Genomic DNA, 19,943 nt, shown 5'->3' with positions numbered 1-19,943 from the left:
TACGAGACGCTGCCTGTTAGGTCTCCGATTAATATAGTTGTCGACAATCCGAAGTATATCATTCTCACTAAAGACATAGAAACGTTTTATTCTTGCAGTTTGAAGATTAACCGTAACCGGTTCCGCTCTATTTTAAAAGTCTACCAAGCGGGTGACACCTACCGAACAAGTCTTTAAAAATATCAACTTTAACATGACACAACCTTCAATGGGTTCGTTCAATAATTACGAGTAGAAATTCTGGCAAATTAGTTCGCAAACGACGAACCAGGACGGCCCAAACTGACCTCTGACTCTGACTCTGAGCGTTGCCAAGTGAATGCAAGAGAAGTGACACAATTTCACCTTGTATATTCCTGCTAACCTGATCTTCTTTACCTAAATATGACAGGTTTTAAAAAATAAATATCCTTTGTGTAATTGATTTTAAGAAAGTCATCATGTTTCATGGTTAGAGTAAACGAGTCGGTGCAATCGATTGTGCTTTTTTCAGCATAATGATGTTTGTTAAACTCATCCCCCCGTTTTGGCAAAGGGATGGCTAGTCTCTTGTTAGAAAAATAGTCCTCACACAGATTCGCAAGCAGCCAGGCGCACCCATAAGAATGCTGCATATACCGCTGACTCTGCTTGCAAGCAGATATGACACAGTCTTCCCTAGTTTAAATAGAAAATTTCATTTAGTCAGGCAATAATAACAAAATAATGCAGTTTAAAAATAACCTATATCTTGGGTATTGAGTTTTAAGAAAGGCCATTGATGTTTATGTTTAGTGTACACGTTGGTAGCAGTACACAGTTCTTTTTATCGGTCTGAAGGACACCCGCATCGATTATATGCAACGCAGGACACCGCAGATATAAACTTAGTTAAGTACTATCAATCAATCCATGGGTGTAGTTAACCTATGATATGATTGATTGACTTGTCTTGATATATAAATACGTTTAATGCTAGCTAGCAACTTACCTTGGCTTCTTACTGCATTCCGCTAACAGCAGGCTCCTCGTGATTGGCAATGTAAAGCAGTGTTAGAGCGTTGGACTACTTAACCGCTAAGTAAAAATTAACCGCAAAGTAAAAAATCTTCCGTTCGCCCCTGAACAAGTTGCAGAACCCACCGCTTCCTAGCAGTCATTGAAAATAAGAATGTGTTCTTAACTGACTTGCCAAGTGAAATAAAGGTTAAAAATAAATAAATAAAATACAAGTAGAATCATTTCGTGAAAATAAAAATACAAAATACCGTGTGTCCCCAAAATACAGATTTCTGATTGTTATGAAAACTTGAAATCGCCCTAATTAAATCGGCCATTCTATTAAACGCGCTGTCGACCTCTACTAGAATATTCTCAGTCTCCCCTATTGTAGATTTCCAACTAACATTATATCCACCACATCATTCAGTTTTATTTTTTATTTCACCTTTTATTTAACCAGGTAGGCCAGTTGAGAACAAGTTCTCATTTACAACTGCAACCTGGCCAAGATAAAGCAAAGCAATGCGACAAAAACAACAACACAGAGTTACACATGGGATAAACAAACGTACAGTCAATAACACAATAGAAAATAATATTTACAGTGTGTGCAAATGTAGTAAGATTAGGGAGGTAAGGCAATAAATAGGCCATAGTGGCGAAATAATTACAATTTAGCATTAACACTGGAGAGATAGATGTGCAGATGATGATGTGCAAGTAGAGATACTGGGGTGCAAAAAATAATAATAATAAAAAATAACTATGGGTATGAGGTAGTTGGGTGGGCCATATCAGAGTGATGCTTGATGTTTGTTGGAAAGCTACTATTAATCTAAAAAAAAATACGAAAAAAGGGGTGGGTGGGATTCCATGTAGCAGACGCTTTTACCSAAAGTCACTTAGTCAGGGATCGAACCCAATATCCTGGCGTTACAAGCTCCCTGCTCTACCAACTGAGCTACAGAAGATCATAGACAGAATTGACAGAATCTGCTGTTGCTTTGATGGCTTTTGGTCAGTGAGCGAGAGATGACTTCCCATAGCTGCTCTACGATACATGTTGTCCATGGGAGCAGTGGAGCACCACTGTGTCCTTGTCTGGCTCATTCACAAGCATCTACTATTGAGTTCTACTACACTGGTTAACAAACACTGTAAATTGGTCTTAGAGATGCCCTTTACTTTGGCCWCAGTAGTTTATCTAATGAAGAGCAGCATAAGGACTCTCTCTGTCTACCTTTGTCTTGATCCTCTTATTCTTACCATTGTTTTAATTTCTTATCTATTTATTAGGACTGTAAACCCACAATCAAACCAGAAATGCATCTTCTATGTCATGTGCACTGGTGTCCCAGCCAGTCAGCATATAAACAGGAAGGGTGGGTGTCCATAACGATAGCTCAGATAGRGGAAATGCAGGATGTGCAGAATGTTTTATGAGGAATGAGAGGAAACAGGTGTACAGGTACAGTGTTAACCTGTCCCTCCCTGCAGGATGAGACATTGCTAACAAAATCCTCCACTTCCTCCTTTAATCTGATTTGCTTTAAAGCTACAGTATGTAATTCGTTTTTCAGAGAAACTGCATCCCTGCTGTAAAACTGAGGGATATTGCAGATTGCACCTTTTAAGGCTAGGGCCCTGCTCCTGTTTCATTTTAAAGGATGGGGCACAGCAAATAAATCCTCTTTTTTAATCTGGTGTTTTTTTTAAACTGAGGGTGTTTCTACCTCTGGTTCAGTTTGGTTCAGTTGGTAAGAGCATGGCTCTAGCCATTCGAAGGTTGTGTGTTTAATTCCCGCAGGGATAACCTACACATACTGAGAATGTGTGCACTGTACTATACGTGACCTTGATCTGAACTCTCTCGGTGACTGAGATGCTTCTAGCCACAGTGCTGAAACATCTGTGACTGAGTCACAACCTCCATTTAAGGCCATTTGTCTACATTAGTATTTATTCATGCATCCTTTTTTTTTTTTTTTACTTCACTTAATGTGTTTTCTGATGTAAAGGACCTGTTTTTGGTTATTCTTGGAAACAGTTGGGGAGATGCCTGACAGGGATAGAGAAATATTCCAGAGAAAGAGAGAGATCCAGAGATTTTGGGGGAAAAGTGAGCCGGAGGGATGGAAGTAAGGGAAGCAAGAGACAGTGAGTGGGGATGTTAAGAGACAGTGAGTGGGGATGTTAAGAGACAGTGAGTGGGGATGTTAAGAGACAGTGAGTGGGGATGTTAAGGGACAGGGACGTGCGGAAGATGTTAAGGACAGTGAGTGGGGATGTTAAGAGACAGTGAGTGGTGGATGTTAAGAGACAGTGAGTGGGGGATGTTAAGAGACAGTGAGTGGGATGTTAAGAGACAGTGAGTGGTGGATGTTAAGAGACAGTGAGTGGGAGATGTTAAGAGACAGTGAGTGGGGATGTTAAGAGACAGGGAGTAGGGGATGTTAAGAGCGTGACGTGGGGATGTTAAGAGACAGGGAGTGGGGATGTTAAGAGACAGGAGTGGGGATGTTAAGAGACAGGAGTGGGGATGTTAGAAGACAGGAGTGGAGGATGTTAAGAGACAGTGAGTGGAGATTTAAGAGACGTGAGTCGGGGATGTTAAGAGAACAGTGAGTGGGGATGTTAAGAGACAGTGAGTGGGGATGTTAAGAGACAGGAGGGGATGTTAAGAGACCAGTGAGTGGGATGTTAAGAGACAGGAGTGGGGATGTTAAGAGACAGTTGAGTGGAGATGTTAAGAGACAGGAGTGGGATGTTAAGAGACAGGGAGTGGGGAATGTTAAGAGACAGTGAGCAGTGGGGATGTTAAAGAAACAGTGAGTGGCGATGTTAAGATACAGTGAGGGTGAAGAGCCGGATCGTAAGTGAGGGAAATGTTAAGAGAACCAGTGAGGATTTAGCAGGAGGGGATGTTCAAGAGACGCGGTGGGATGTTAAGAGACAGGGAGTGCGGAGATGTTAAGAGGACAGGATGTGGGGATGTTAAGAGACAGGGAGTGGGATGTTAAGAACAGGGAGTTGGGGATGTTACAGAGACAGGGGAGTGGCGATTGTATAGAGGGGACAGGGAGTTGGGGATGTTAAGAGACAGTGAGTGGGGATGTTAAGAGACAGGGTAGCACATGAAGACAAACAGGTGATGGAGATATCAATCAGGACAGAGATACTAACTGTGGCCTATTTGATTTTATTTGCCTTTTATTTTATTTATTTTTATAAACACATACTCACAGTGAATGTTACAAACGTGACGGGGATATCACCCAAAAAATATCTACAGTATTTCCTTTGTGGTCCCTAAATTCCATTGAAGCTGTACAATGGCGCCTTCCAAAATGGCRCCCTATTCCCTTAACTACTTTTTACCTGGGCCCATAGGGCTCTGGTCAAAGTAGTGCAATAATATAGTGAATAGGGTGTCATTGGTGACACACAGGTGTGCTGAGAACTAGAGAGAGGGGCCATTTGAGAGGTTTGTTGCACCAGAGACAAAATGACTTGTTTCAACAGAGCCTTCATCACTAAAAGCCTATTGTCTAAGTATAGCATTAACTGACTGAAGTAAATGTAATGCGTGCTCAGCGCTTTTGGCTGTGCTGTGAAGGAGAACGAGAGCGTGGAGCTCATAGTGATTGAAAAGGAGCGAGTGTTCTTTTATTTTTGTTCTAAGGGTTCTTAACTGTAGTAGTGTTCTGAGTGTTCTTTTATTTTTGTTCTAAGGGTTCTTAACTGTGGTAGTGTTCTAAGTGTTCCTGTGGGAGTGTTCTGAGTAATGGCCTGTCTGCCTATTGGGAGATCATTTTTTCAAGAGACTGAATCTAACAAACTGCTCATGTACTTCAAATGTTCCTCTCTAACCTCTACCAACTACTCCACCCTCTCTACACTATCTCTACACTAATTACACTCGGCTCCACTTGACAACCAAAAGCTCCCACAGACATCACTACAGCGCTGGGAACATTGTCTTCTGTCTGACTTCATTTAGTTCTTCAGTGTACTTTGACTCAAACTCACCATCTCCTCCTTCCAAGGACATCCTTGGCTACATGATCCAATACTGATTCCACTGTGGAGGGGAGTCATGAAAGCAATTAGCCAAGCTAGTAGCATTCTCTTACTTCCATCAGAAGAATTGCATGAGAATCCARAGTGACTTTGAACACTGGTTATGGTTTCACAATAAATCACAGAGGACAAGGTGTTATGTTTCAYACTGTATCTGTATTGTACCTGGTCTGCCACTCTTTGTCAGGTGAGAGTCTGATCGGCTACTATTGACCTTTTACATTACAGTATGGTGCATTGAACCTGTCTGATCCTTCTCCCACTAACGGCAGCTCACAGGCCCGCTAATAGAGAGAGCCTCCTAGGGCAGTTGGGCTCTGTACTCATGCCCATTGAAACAGGCATATTTTGTACGCTTAAAAATAATTCTGAGCACATTGGCAAAGCGGAGCATATCATGCAGAAGAAATAAGAGAACAGAATACTGTTGTAGCGATTTCAATATGCACCGTGAATCCCATTGATTCTTTCAGTCAATATCTAGCCTTACTCTCTGTGTGGGCGACTCACACATGGACTGGTTTTAACGCCCTCATGACCACGTTTCTCAGCCCTGTCAATTTGTGTTCAGCCACCTGAATGCACAGACGCCACACCAGTCTGCTGCTATGTGTCCAGTTAGTGTTGGTTGAGATTGAGGCTCAAAGGAGGATTCAGTGAAATGCATTCCATTTCATATTTCCATGATCAAATCCATTTAAATGTTATTTATGTAGCACATTTCATAGAGTAAAATGCAGTGCGGACAGTGCTTCACATACATAAATGAGGAACATGTCTCCAAACGAGCTGGATAAGATGTAACTCAGTGACCAGGTTATGAAAAAATAATCTCAACCTGAATAATGCAGAATGGTTAAACCAAAAGGGTTTAAGCAGAAATACTTTGAAAATGTAAAAATTWGTCATGAATTATAAGTCATATTCCTCCAAGTATGGCGCCGCTTGTATCAAACACACATTTAAAGGCTCTAAAATGTAAGTGAAGTTTTGATGAGGAACAGTCAGTCATTCCAACGTTTTGAGGATTTATGAGCAATATCTTGAGTCTGCTAGCTAAGAAACTATAAAATAAAACACAATTGTACACAGCTGCCATATACACTGCAATATTTAAGGGAGCCTCACATCTTTCAGAGGGGTGGTGTGTCATGGAGCGCATGTCTGTGACTTATAGACTGTGATACTGAAACAAATGATTGGTTGGAGAAACTCTTTGTTTCTATTCAAGGTATAGTCAAGAGTCCTGAAACAAAAGAGAATGTTGGATAGGGTTCCGCATTCCATTTGCCAACAATACTTTGACATAAGGTGCCAAAGTCAATTGTTTGTTGTGCACGCCAGTTACTACAACAATGTAACTTGTTAACCATGTTTCTACCGTGTATAAAGCTGGCCATTTTAAACATACATGCTCTAGCAATGTGAAATATATTATTAGAATAACGATTAAAGTGTTGGTAGAGAATCATTTAATTTAAACTACCTGATGCATTATGGCGCAATTTATTGAAGTGTGTGTTTATGTAAAACTGTTGTTTTATGGTACATGTCCATGGGAAATTACGCATTTATGGTAGAAATGTGTTGTGGAGCTATCATGATGGGACATTCATAGCAGCCGAGAGATCCTGGAAAGAGTATTTAGGTGGTCAGTTGGCCTTTGCCTGGGCGAGAGCAGGCTGGGCAGGTAACAAGTTGGCTAGAGTAGAGTTACCTGAGTTTGGCTATAGACAGAGTTGTTACCGGAATAGTTTATACTGAGAATATCTTTGATTTATTCAAGTATTTGTCAAAGTCCTGTTTGTTATTTTCTGTATTAAGTTTATTGGCCAATTCATCCTGCACCTGTCTCATCCGGCACCAGAACATCCTGTCTGTCTCCTCACTGTCCAATCMACCATTTCTGCTTCACAGGTGGTTTGTGACTAAACTGGATAGTAATCAGACATTATTTTTTACAACCAAGAGGAAGCAAATGTATAGTATGTTGTACGTTTTTAAAGTGCGATAATTGATTAATTTATTGCAGGTGTCATTGAATCTTTATGAAAATGTTTTTCCATTTTCTCCCACCCCATTCAGCAGTCCTAAAATCTAGCATGTTGTTCCATGATTGACGTCTGCCCTGGTCAAACGTAGTGCCCAACATGGGGATGAGTGTGTCATGTGGAGACTCAGACGCCATGTGGGTTAATTACCAATGCATGAAGCTTGATGTAATTATTTCATAATCTCTGAATTAAACATGCTTCAGGGGCCAGGAACAATCGACAGACAGKCTCCTCAACCATAAAGAGGGAAAACGACCCCCTCTCCTGTCTCTCTCTTGCTCTCTCCATCTTTAAAATTTTTTTTCTCATCTCTCTCTCTCTATTTGTCTCTTTCATCACTCCTTCTTGGTTGCTATCTCTCTCGCYGTCTCTCTCCCCATCTCCCTCTAGCTCTGTGCTGTTGAATTGTAAAGGGAATCKCTTCTTGTCTGGAGATTTTTTGGGTGGGACGTTTGTCAGCCTGCTATGAAAGTCCCTGCTAATGGATTTAAGGTCAATGTCCTAATCCCCTGGGCAGTTAGCCTACTGATATAGAGAAATGCTCAGCGTTCGTTCCGCTTATTCCCATCCTCTTTTAAAGTGTCATTCAGATCATTTTCAACGCGGTTCCATTTCATCCCTGAATCTTAGAAAGAAGTTATATTACATAATGTCTGAGCAGACACCCGCTGTGCGGCGTACTGATGTGGTCGATCGGTTTAGTTTAGCCTCTTCCACTTCCTTATAGCAACAGTCTCTATGCGGGGGAGCTCGTGCAGGAGAGAGCATCAGTGGCACACGTCTCAACATTAGAAGGTCTAGCCTACTGGTTTCTTCTGTGTGGTAATGATGGTCTATTGTCGGTCAATAAAGAGAGGGAAGGAAGGGGAGATGGTGGGAGGAAAGATGGAAGGGGAGAGAGGAGGGTGGGAGCCAAGGTTATTATAGTAAACTAAATCAAAACAAATCATGAAGAAGCTATTTTGTAAACGGAAATAAAATAATTAACAAACCTATTAATGACGTGGCACCCAACCATTGGTTGATGCATGCAACATCAATGCAGGGGTTAGCTGATACCTAAAATACCTATCCAAGTGTTGTTGCGCACACCTGCCAGATCTTACGTCTGAGCAGAGGAACGGCCCATTTGAGATGAGTTTGATGCAAGACTTTGCGCTCACAAAGTCACTGAGTGTCTCCACATGTGCGCTTCATACTGCTACAACATGGTAACTAATGGGACCAAAACAGCGGGGAAGTTTAGCCTCGCGCATCAACCAACCTAGTTGTTTCGGAAATTGACCCACTACTGTTTACTTCGTAAATATAAAAATGAAATAGAAATGTTTCCTGGTTGCTAAAATTCTAATAGTTCGCCCAATTTCAGTATGTGACAAAACAAGCAAGTATATTATAGAGAATCAATGTACCATCTAAACCGGTGTGAAATGTATTTTCCATAACCAAACATATTGTATTTCCAGCTGTTTTGAAACTGTTGTACAAAATCGAAAGTAAAAGACGCAAAAACTAAACTTAAGAATGGGAAGCATAAAAATAGCACACACAGAACAGATCTACCACTTTGAAAGCAAGTCTATGAGAATGAATTTGGTCTGACCACGCAAAAAGTTGCATATTGCAGCTTTAATTTAAAACCACAATTATCATCATCTTGGGACGAGAGGGATGCCGTTTTTAATGTGATTCCAAACGAGGTCAGATTGAACAAGAGCCCAGTGTGTGTGTGTGTGTGTGTAGCTGTCTGTTATGATCATATTCAGGAGGAACTGGCAGACCCAGCAGACAGCACACCTCCTCCTCCTGTCCATCCCCAGTCCCCGGTGTGTGTGGGGGGGGGGGGGGGGGTATGCAGCACATACCTAGCTCACTCATCCATCTGCCCCTGCACTAGAATCACTACCACTGATCTAATGATAGTGTTTCTGGCTGCCCTGCCATAGCTCTGTACACTGGAGACAATGAGGTTAATATTAGGAGACAGACACAGGATTTAACCACCCTAATCTCATACTAGGAAGAGTAGGCTTATATTGGGGCCAGTCAAAGGTCAGACCAAGATCTGTTAAAACATTTGAATTTAGTCCATGAGGGGGGGAGCATCAATGTTAATTTCCAGAGTCCTACTGTTGTGATTTTATACAGTCAACTGTTTTGTACCTGGAAATAAAACTATGTTTATGTGTAGACGTTCATTTGATTAGGATTGTTTTAGGAGGATTGGGAGTTTCTTACCAGAGGCTGTTCAGATGGCTACCCTTTGTAAATATTGAGTAGATTGTCCAAGATCTTATGAAGAAATAGAACGCTTTGTCATCATGGATAGTATGTTTTTTGTTAGAATACTTAATATAAATTWACTTTTTAGGATTCCCTCAGTCTCCTTCACCCTTTGTGAACCAAGAAGGGGAGAAGCTATGGATGGGCTAGTTCACTTGTCTTTTGCTGTCCTCTGCTGGTGGTCAGTGAGACGTTGGGCTGAATGATCATCACTAAACCTTGCCCCTCCTGTGTCGAAGTTAATTTAGCCCCATACTCATTGAGCGTCACCTATTTGTGGTATAAATTCCTTATCCATGCTTGAACAAACTTTTGTGGTTCAAACTTGTGAAACAGCGTGTTACACACACACACACACACACACACACACACACACACACACACACACACACACACCCTAACACTCAGCAGAGAGTGGTTTATGTTATCTAGTGAATGAACAGTTAGTCAGGGTGTGTGTGTGGTAGTGAGCAGAAAGACCCAGCTGGTAACACAGCCCTACCCTCACAGCCCTACCCTCACAGCCCTACCCTCACAGCATCCCTGGCTATATTTCTGTTTGCTGGACACTCCTCCTCCTTTGAGTTGAAGTTGCATTGTTCTCCACTGAGTGTACTGAGGAGTAACTCAGTCAGGTTTGAAAAGACAACGAGGTACCGGACTGTCGTTCCTCTTGTCACGCGCAAGTGGGGGGGAGGGGACCTAAGAAACAGGCTGCCAACTTGTGGTGAGAATTGTAAAAGATCTCTTTACTTTTCCCGTTACTCTCACGCTCAACTGGAGGATCTGGTGAACTAATGCCTGTTAGTTTAGTGTTGGTTTGCTGATGTTAGCCTTCTTTCATAGGATGAACGACGTTGTTCTGTAATAATAGACCTCTTTCGTGGCTGTGGAGAAGTTTTATCACAATAATTGGATCTGCTGTTATTTGCTGTGTCTCTGGCTCCTTCCCTTTAGTGTCGTCCTGTTTTCACCAAACCGTGTGTGTGTGCAGTATGACCCTGCTAAGAGATTGTTGTGATGGACATGATAGCTATGATAGACATGATATGACCCATTCCCCTGTTGTTAGACTGTGCTGATACATGACAAAGGGAAATGTACTGTAGCAGGCCTGTTGCACATAATGGGTGTCTGCTGAATGAGTGAAGGAGTGAATGCGAAGGCCTATGTGTTTGCTAACTCTTATTAGACTGAGATTGTTGACACAAAAGTAGGAATTGATATAGAGGAGCRATCTGAGGAGATAAGAGATGTGCGGATTTGTATCTCTATATTGGCGGCAGGTAGCCTAGTGGTTAGCGTTGGGCCAGTAACTGAAAGKTTGCTTGTTCGATCCMTGCCCTTGAGCAAGGCACTTAAACCTAATAGCTCCAGGGTCGCCGTCAATAATGGCTGATCCCTGGCCATGACCACACTTTGAGGGTGTCTCGGGGGGAGGGATATGCAAAAAAAAGAATAAGAATAATCACCATAATTGTACAGATTAAGAGGTTGTACATGTGTGAAACAGGACAAATATAAGTACCCCTATTTGACTAGCTTTTGGCGGTATACCGAGATATTTGGAAATAGCCACGGGATGTTTTTTCACTACTGTCAATACAGTTGAAACTATTTCTTTAAAGTTTTTCAATAAATGTGAATATTTGTAGCAATTTAAGTAAATATCTGCAGTCAACTTGTGCAATACGTTAGGTGAAATGAACACGATATGCTTTATCTCCTGTCACATTATTTTACATAATGATGCTTACGATTGAGCCAGTCACGTGTGTTTGTTTGTAAAATAGCACAGCGGGAGAAAGCAGGAGCAGGTGAGTCCAGCAGTGTATTTACAGAGGTCGTGTTTTATATTGAAAGTCAAGTGTTTTTTTGCTTCAGTAGAGGGATCAGGGACATGTAGTTTCCCGTCACAGAAAATACATAGTTCAACACACCTGGCAGAAAATAGCTTCATTTTCATCAGATGACAACAATGAAAAACAACGTTTTTTTTGTTTTTTAACGGTGCATGGCCATCATGTTTATCATAGGAAGATTGTAGCCAGCTACATTTCCTATTTTTTTGCTTAAAGTTAATCTTGCATTTTACAAAGAAGTAGGCTGGCTACACCGCGAAAAGTAGCTACMCRTCAGTCAGAGCGCTGTCTGCTGTTAGAATGCCCCTTTGTGAATTCTCATMTGAGTGGAGAARTGCARCTGAAGCACAAAATKAGTCTGATGCCGAGCAGAAATTACAATAAGCATTTTAGAGCTGTGTTTACAAAACAATATTTCTTCTGCATTTTATATATTTTTCCTGTGTGAAAATCACAGAATTCTGCCTTAACGGGACCCCTAAGTTTAACTTTCTAGTGACAGTGCATTCGGAAAGTATTCAAACCCCTTGACTTTTTCCACATTGTTACTTTACAGCCTAATTCTAAAATTGATGCAAATTATATATTTTTTAATCCATCTACAAACAATATCCCATGAAGACAAAGCAACATTTTTGCAGATATATAAAAAAAACTGCTGAAATATCACATTGACCCTTTGAAGCACCTTTGGCAGCAATTACAGCCTCGTTTTCTTGGGTATGATGCTACAAGCTTGGCACACCTGTATTTGGGGAGTTTATCCCATTCTTCTCTGCAGATCCTCTCAAGCTCTTTCAGGTTGGATAGGGAGCATCGCTGCACAGCTATTTTCAGGTTTCTCCAGAGATGTTCGATCGGGTTCAAGTCCGGGCTCTGGCTGGGCCACTTAAGGACATTCAGAGACTTGTTCCGAAGCCACTCCTGCGTTGTCTTTGCTGTGTTCTTAGGGTCGTTGTCCTGTTGGAAGGTGAACCTTCGCCCCCAGTCTGAGGTCCTGAGCTCTCTGGAGCAGGTTTTCATCAAGGATCTCTCTGTACTTTGCACCGTTCATCTTTCCCTCGATTCTGGCTAGTCTCCCCGTCCCTGCTGCTAAAAATTTCCCCCACAGCATGATGCTGCCACCACAATACTTCACCGTAGGGATGGTGCCAGGTTTCCTCCAGACGTGAAGCTTGGCATTCAGGCCAAAGAGTTCAATCTTGGTTTCATCAGACCAGAGAATCTTGTTTCTCATGCTCTGAGAGTCCTTTACGTGCCTTTTGGCAAACTCCAAGCGGGCTGATGTGCCTTTTACTGAGGAGTGGCTTCTGTCTGGCCACTCTACCATAAAGGCCCAATTGGTGGCGTGCTGCAGAGATGGTTGTCCTTCTGGAAGGTTCTCCCATCTCCACAGAGGAACTCTGGAGCTCTGTCAGAGTGACCATCGGGTTCCTGGTCACCTGACCAAGGCTTTTCTCCCCCGATTGCTCAGTTTGGCCGGGCGGCCAGCTCTAGGAAGAGTCTTGGTGATTCCAAACTTCTTCCATTTAAGCATGATGGAGGCCAATCTGTTCTTGGGGACCTTCAATGCTGCAGACATTTTTTGGTACCATATCTGTGCCCTGACACAATCCTGTCGCAGAGCTCTACGGACAATTCCTTCAACCTCATGCCTTGGTTTTTGCTCTGACATGCCCTGTCAATTGTGGGACCTTATATAGACAGGTGTGCGCCTTTCCAAATAATGTCCAATCAATTGAATTTACCACAGGTTAACTCCAATCAAGTTGTAGAGACATCTCAAGGATGATCAATGGAAACAGGATACACCTGGACTCACTTTCAAATCTCATAGCAAAGGGTCTGAATACTTATGCGAAGATATTTGTTTTATTTTTAATACATTTGCAAACATGTCTAAACCTGTTTTCGCTTTGTCATTATGGGGTATTGTGTGTAGATTGATGAGGAAAAACGATTTAATAAATTTTAGATAAGGCTGTAAATTAACAAAATGTGGAAAAAGTCAAGGGGTCTGAATACTTCCCTGAATGCACTGTATCTAAGTGGCTGAATTAATAACTAGACGGGGCATCATATTGTTTACTTTTTGCCATGTTTGAAATAGTCAAAGCCCTTTGGATGAGCTCTCTGTACAGCTGCCACTGCCGTCTTGACATCCAGTAGCTCCTACATATGGTTGTGGATGTAAATGCTCTATAACTTGTGGAATATTTGTTAGCATTCTGGTAATAGACACCCAAATGGACTTTTCTGTGGTTTTTGTGTACTTTTCTGCCCCCTTGTGTACTAAACCGGTAATGGCATAAATCCYGGGATGAGATGATGGTATGACAATATGAAAATGTGGATACCGCTCAAGCCTATATTTGACCTTTATATGCAATGCTTCATCTGAAGCAAAGCCAGACTCAGACTTTCTGAAGTGTGTGTGTTAGTGAGAGCATTTCCAGATAGCTCCAGCTCCACCACAAGYGGTCAAGTGAGGTATCCACTGTAGCGTTGTTTCTGAAAGGAGCACCATAAGACAGATCTCTTATCACCAGACATACAGCGGCCTCAGGACACGAGACAAGGAAGATGTTTTGTCTTCAGATACCTTCCGGATCCATTGTCAACTGGTAATGTGACTGTCCTTTACTCCTCTGATCTGATGAGACCTGTTACAGGGGACTGCCTCAGTTACTGCTTAGAGAGRGAGAGAAGCCCTGATGCTATGGTTCAGTAGTTTCAATGGGGATTCCCCCTGTCAGGAGGACGTGCACAGAGCATMTGCAACCCATCTGTTCCGTTTGTCTGAGGGTCAAACTGTAACAAAAGTGCCTGGTTATGGCTTTCCCTCTACTCTGACTGACGAGCATCAGACGGTTGTAAACAAAATGAAGTATTAAGCATGATCTTGGATGGGGAATATAACTATGGCCATTACATTCACGAGCATGATGTAAGAAGGTATTTTTCATAGAAGTGAAGACATCAAGACAGCTGATTTTCATAGCAGCTTACAATGACGTAGGACGTGTTGTGTTGAACATACCATGCAAAATAAGCGCTGAGAGGCATGAGATATCATGTGGTCACCCCCACAATGGACTGTTTATAAGAAGCACGCAGTGGCCATCTGTCTGTGGTCTGACAGTGCAATGCCTCTCAATGGACAACAGCCAAGATCATTTGTTCATTCATTTCTCAACTCGACGGGTGAAAAGAAAAGGTTTGCATCCCAAATTGTACCTTGTTCCCTATATAGTGCACTATTTTTGGGCCCTGGTCAAAGGGCCCTGGTGAAACGTAATGCACYTCATAAGGAATAGGGTACCATTTGGGATGCATGCAGCCAAGCAGCTAGATTTGACTGTTTCTGACCTCCGGGGTATCATGTCATTTAACCGAATGAATGGTTCTTTTTTTCTGGACAGTTGAGCCAGTCAGTCACAGTATCATACCACGAGGGTTAGTGTTAGTATCATACCACGAGGGTTAGGGTTAGTATCATACCACAAGAAGGAGACCAGTGAGCCTTCAGTTGCTGGTCACAACTCAGGATTGTTTGGGGAAAAGACACTAGAATACATACCCTTTTTAAATTCATTATAACATAATGTATTCATCATTTCTGATTTAGTTTAGAGAGATAAGGTTGGGCAGAGTACAGATGCATTTACATCCACTCAAAGGACTAGTGTGGGGGATGCATACTCTTTTTAAATTATTCATAATAACAGATTTAATATTTTCTGCTTTATTTATGTTGTCTGCATGCTTTGTGGTTGTAGGTTTGGGGTAAATACTGTATGGCCTGAACTGTAAAGAGGCAGTTGGAGTATAGCATGTATGGGATAGCTTTGTATGGGAGATGTACACTGCCGGTCAAAAGTTTTAGAACGCTTGATCGTTTTTGCTACTGCACTTGAAGAAACTTTCAGAGTTCTTGAAATGTTCCGTATTGACTGACCTTAAAGTAATGATGGACTGTTGTTTCTCTTTGCTTATTTGAGCTGTTCTTGCCATAATATACAGTCATGGCCAAAAGTTTTGAGACTGACACAAATATTAGTTTTCACGAAGTTTGCTACCTCAGTTTGTATGATGGCAATTTGCATATACTCCAGAATGTTATGAAGAGTGATCAGATGAATTGCAATTAATTGCAAAGTCATTTGCCATGCAAATGAACTGAATCCCCCMAAAAACATTTCCACTGCATTTCACCCCTGCCACAAAAGGACCAGCTGACATGTCAGTGATTCTCTCATTCACACAGGTGTGAGTGTTGACGAGGACAAGGCTGGAGATCACTCTGTCATGCTGATTGAGTTCAAATAACAGACTGGAAGTTTCAAAAGGAGGGTGGTGCTTAAAATCATTGTTCATCCTCTGTCAACCATGGTTACCTGCAAGGAAACACGTGCCATCATCATTGCTTTGCACAAAAAGGGCTTCACAGGCAAGGATATTGCTGCCAGTAAGATTGCACCTAAATTAACCATTTATCGGATCATCAAGAACTTCAAGGAGAGCGGTCCAATTGTTGTGAAGAAGGCTTCAGGGTGCCCAAGAAAGTCCAGCAAGCGCCAGGACCCGTCTTTTCTTAAAGTTGATTCAGCTGCGGGATCGGAGCACCACCTGTACAGAGCTTGCTCGGGAATGGCAGCAGGCAGGGTGAGTGCATCTGCACGCACAGTGAGGCGAAGCCTATTGGAGGATGGCCTGGTGTCAAGAAGAGGCAGCAAGGAAGCCACTTCTCTCCAGGAAAAACATCAGGGACAGACTGTATTCTGCAAAAGACAAGGGATTGGACTGCTGAGGACTGGGGTAAAGTAATTTTCTCTGATGAATTCCCTTTCCGATTGTTGGGGCATCCGGAAAAAAGCTTGTCCGGAGAAGACAAGGTGAGCGCTACCATCAGTCCTGTGTCATGCCAACAGTAAAGCATCCTGAGACCATTAGTGTGGGTTGCTTCTCAGCCAAGGGAGTGGGCTCACTCACAATTTTGCCTAAGAACACAGCCATGAATAAAGAATGGTACCAACACATTTCTCGAGAGCAACTTCTCCCAACCATCCAGGAACAGTTTGGTGACGAACAATGCCGTTTCCAGCATGATGGAGCACCTTGCCATAAGGCAAAAGTGATAACTAAGTGGCTTGGGGAACAAATCATCGATATTTTGGGTCCATGGCCAGGAAACTCCCCATATCTAATCGCATTGAGTGTGAAAGCTGTCATCAAGGCAACGGTGGGCTATTTGAAGGATCTAAAATATAAAATACATTTTGATTTGTTAACACTTTTTTGGTTACCACATGATTCCATATGTGCTATTTCATAGTTTTGATGTCTTCACTATTATTCTACAATGTATAAAATAGTAAAAATAAAGAAAAACCCTTGAATGAGTAGTGTTCTAAAACTTGTGACCGTAGTGTATTAGCTTAGTATAGGAGATGTATGGATAGCTTAGTATAGGAGAATGTATGGGATAGCTTAGTATAGGAGATGTATGGGATAGCCTTAGCTTATAGGAGAGTTTATGGGATAGCTTAGTATAGGAGATGTATGGGAGACGGCGCCGGAAAGAATGGCTGCTGTTTTATTGGCTCTTAACCAACCGTGCTATTTTGTTAGATTTTTTCGCATCGTAAGCATTTCACTGTAAGGTGAACCTGTTKTATTCGGCGCATGTGACAAATTAAAATAAATATTTGATTTTTACATTGATCTGTTCTGGCTGATGACATTAACAGACCCATTAGATGTTACATGTAATGTAAGAATTTGTGAGACTAAAGAGGACATATTATACATACAGTACAGTTAGGAACATCCGCTAACTGCATGAAATATTACTTTGAAGTCTAACATTAAACTACAGTACTACATTATCCTTTTAAATTGGAAAAATAATATATACTGAACACAAATATTAATGCAGCATGTAAAGTGTTGGTCCCATGTTTCATGAGCTGAAATTAAAGATCCCTGAAGTGTTCCATATGCACAAAAAGCAAAATTCTCTCMGATTTTATGCACAAATTTGTTTACATCCCTGTTAGTGAGCATTTCTCCGTTGCAAAGATAATCCATCCACCTGACAGGTGTGGCATATCAAGAAGCTGATAAAACTACATGATCATTACACAAGTGCACCTTGTGCTGGGGACAATAAAAGGCCACTCCTAAAATGTACAGTCTTGACACAAAACACAATGCCACAAATGTGAAGTTTTGAGGGAGCATGCAATTGGCATGCTGACTGCAGGAATGTCCACCAGAGCTGTTGTCAGAGAATTGAATGTTCATTTCTCTACCATAAGTCGCCTCAAATGTAGTTTTAGAAAATGTGTTAGTACGTCAAAAAGGCCTCTATCGGACTCGTTTTACTGTGGATATAGATACTTTTGTACCTGTTTCATCCAGCATCTTCACAAGGTCCTTTGCTGTTGTTCTGGGATTGATTTGCACTTTTCGCACCAAAGTACGTTCATCTCTAGGAGACAGAACGCGTCTCCTTCCTGAGCGGTATGACGGCTGCGTGGTCCCATGGTGTTTATACTTGCGTACTATTGTTTTGTACAGAGGAACGTGGTACCTTCAGGCGTTTGGAAATTGCTCCCAAGGATGAACCAGACTTGTGTAGGTCTACAATTTTTTTTCTGAAGTCTTGGTTGATTTCTTTAGATTTTCTCATGATATCAAGCAAAGAGGCACTGAGTTTGAAGGTAGGCCTTGAAATACATCTACAGGTACACCTCCAATTTACTCAAATGATGTCAATTAGCCAATCAGAAGCTTTTAAAGCCATGACATTGTTTTCTGGAATTTTCCAAGCTGTTTAAAGGCACAGTCAACTTAGTGTATGTAAACTTCTAACCCACTGGAATTGTAATACAGTGAATTATAAGTGAAATAATCTGTCTGTAAACATTTGTTGGAAAAATKACTTGTRTCATGCACAAAGTACATGTCCTAAACGACTTGCCAAAACTATAGTTTGYTAACAAGACATATGTGGAGTGGTTGAAAAATGAGTTTTAATGACTACAACCTAAGTGTATGTAAACTTCTGACTTCAACTGTAACAGCAGCTGCTTGTCAGCTTTGCATTCCTCAGATTTTTTTGCAGAGCTGGAGACCATTTTTAGTCACTGTTTTTCTTCCAAAGAGAAAATAATGATATGAAATATTGAAGAAGAATGTCTGAGTCAGTGAAATTAAACACCAGGGATGCATCTTAAATGGTAACCCATTTCCCTATATAGTGTACACCTTTTGATCAGAACCCTATGGGCCCTGGTCAAAAGTAGTGCTCTATAAAGGGAATAGGTTGTAATTTGGGATACATCCCTGGTGTTTATTTTCACTGACTCGGACATTCTTCTTCAGCACAAACTGCTTATCAKTGAGAAGCTCAAGGTTACAGCTGATCTGTCCAATGTTTCATATAATTATTTTCTCTTTGGAAGAAAAACAGTGACTAAGCATATTCTCCAGGCAGCTCGGCGAAAACTCATGAGTATCCCCATAACAGTACTGATATGGAGATATCAAAATGTGATTCAGCAGCATAGTCGATTATCCATGAAGCCCTCACCTAGTCTCTGTCATGTAAACATAAAGGAAGAGTACAATGTCAAATCAGATTACAGAGAGGAACAGGGTTGTAGAGTAAATGGTATCAGCCTGGCTCTGTAGGACAGAGAACAGATATCACTATATTATTATATATCACTTTATTAATATATCACTATATTATTTATTATGTATTTCCAGTTTGGGAGAGGAAAGTCATCAGCAATACTTTGAAGACATTTTCAGGAGATGAGTCTGCAAAAGTGTGGAAACTTTTCCTGTCTTTTTAATTTTCTTCAGCCCGCACAACAAAAGGGCAGTAAAGAACACAATAGTAGGATGTCTCTGCGCGGTTCTGTAGGTCTGGAGATCCTGGGTTTCTATTGAGGAAAAGCCATCTCACTAGTATTCCTGGTCATTTCTGGTACAGTGAGCTGTGTACTCGTACCAAAACTTCTCAAGTTGATACTGTTGACAGTGGTCAGGTCAAAGACTACTGTACATACGATGCTTCTGGGGGTCACCGCTGAGGAGGTCTGGCGAGTGTGTAGGCATGGTATTACTGGTGGAGAGGGAGGGCCAGTAGCTCAGACACACAAACACACACACACACTAGTCTTTCTGGCCCCTGGTCTCCCACAGTCCCCCGGTTCTCTACCACGGCATTTTACGACATCTGATGTTGATGTCGTAAAACAATGGTCAGTTTACTTGTCTACTGTTTTCCTGTTGTACTATGCACCGGATGCGGGTCTGTGATGTGATAGCTTGTGCCAACTCTCTATTGCTCTGTGATATGTAGATCCTTACTATGTGATGAGGTAGGTCTTCATCTCTGTTCATACGGACCATGTCCTCTCCTCTAGGATGGCTCGTTGGGAACCTTTGAGGACTTGGCTCAGGAGTACTCTGACTATTACAGCGCCTCTCTCAGTGACGTCCAAGACAGAATGGAGGAGATTAGGAAACGTAAGGTTGTACAAGATGCACAATCAGAGATGGTAAATAATATTCTACTTATTAGGTTTAACCTAACTGTTGCAATTTTACAATCAGATGTTGTCCATCATTATTTAACATCAGTAACAGTGTGACTTTGTCCTTCATC

At 41.6% G+C, this 19,943-nt stretch overlaps 1 protein-coding gene across 1 annotated transcript in view; it reads left to right on the top strand.

Annotated features, from left to right (window-relative positions):
• The window catches only part of LOC111963076 (SAM and SH3 domain-containing protein 1-like), a 150,823-nt gene that overhangs the window by 87,621 nt on the left and 43,259 nt on the right, over positions 1-19,943 (top strand). Inside the window, 1 exon segment of the mRNA XM_070443309.1 lies at positions 19,702-19,836. Within this exon segment, the coding sequence (XP_070299410.1) occupies positions 19,702-19,836 (135 nt within the window).

Source organism: Salvelinus sp. IW2-2015, linkage group LG4q.2 (assembly GCF_002910315.2).
Source record: "Salvelinus sp. IW2-2015 linkage group LG4q.2, ASM291031v2, whole genome shotgun sequence".
In the NCBI taxonomy this organism is placed as follows: domain Eukaryota; kingdom Metazoa; phylum Chordata; class Actinopteri; order Salmoniformes; family Salmonidae; genus Salvelinus; species Salvelinus sp. IW2-2015.
Note: the sequence above shows the minus strand (reverse complement) of the source record. Positions and strands in the feature narration are given on the sequence as shown.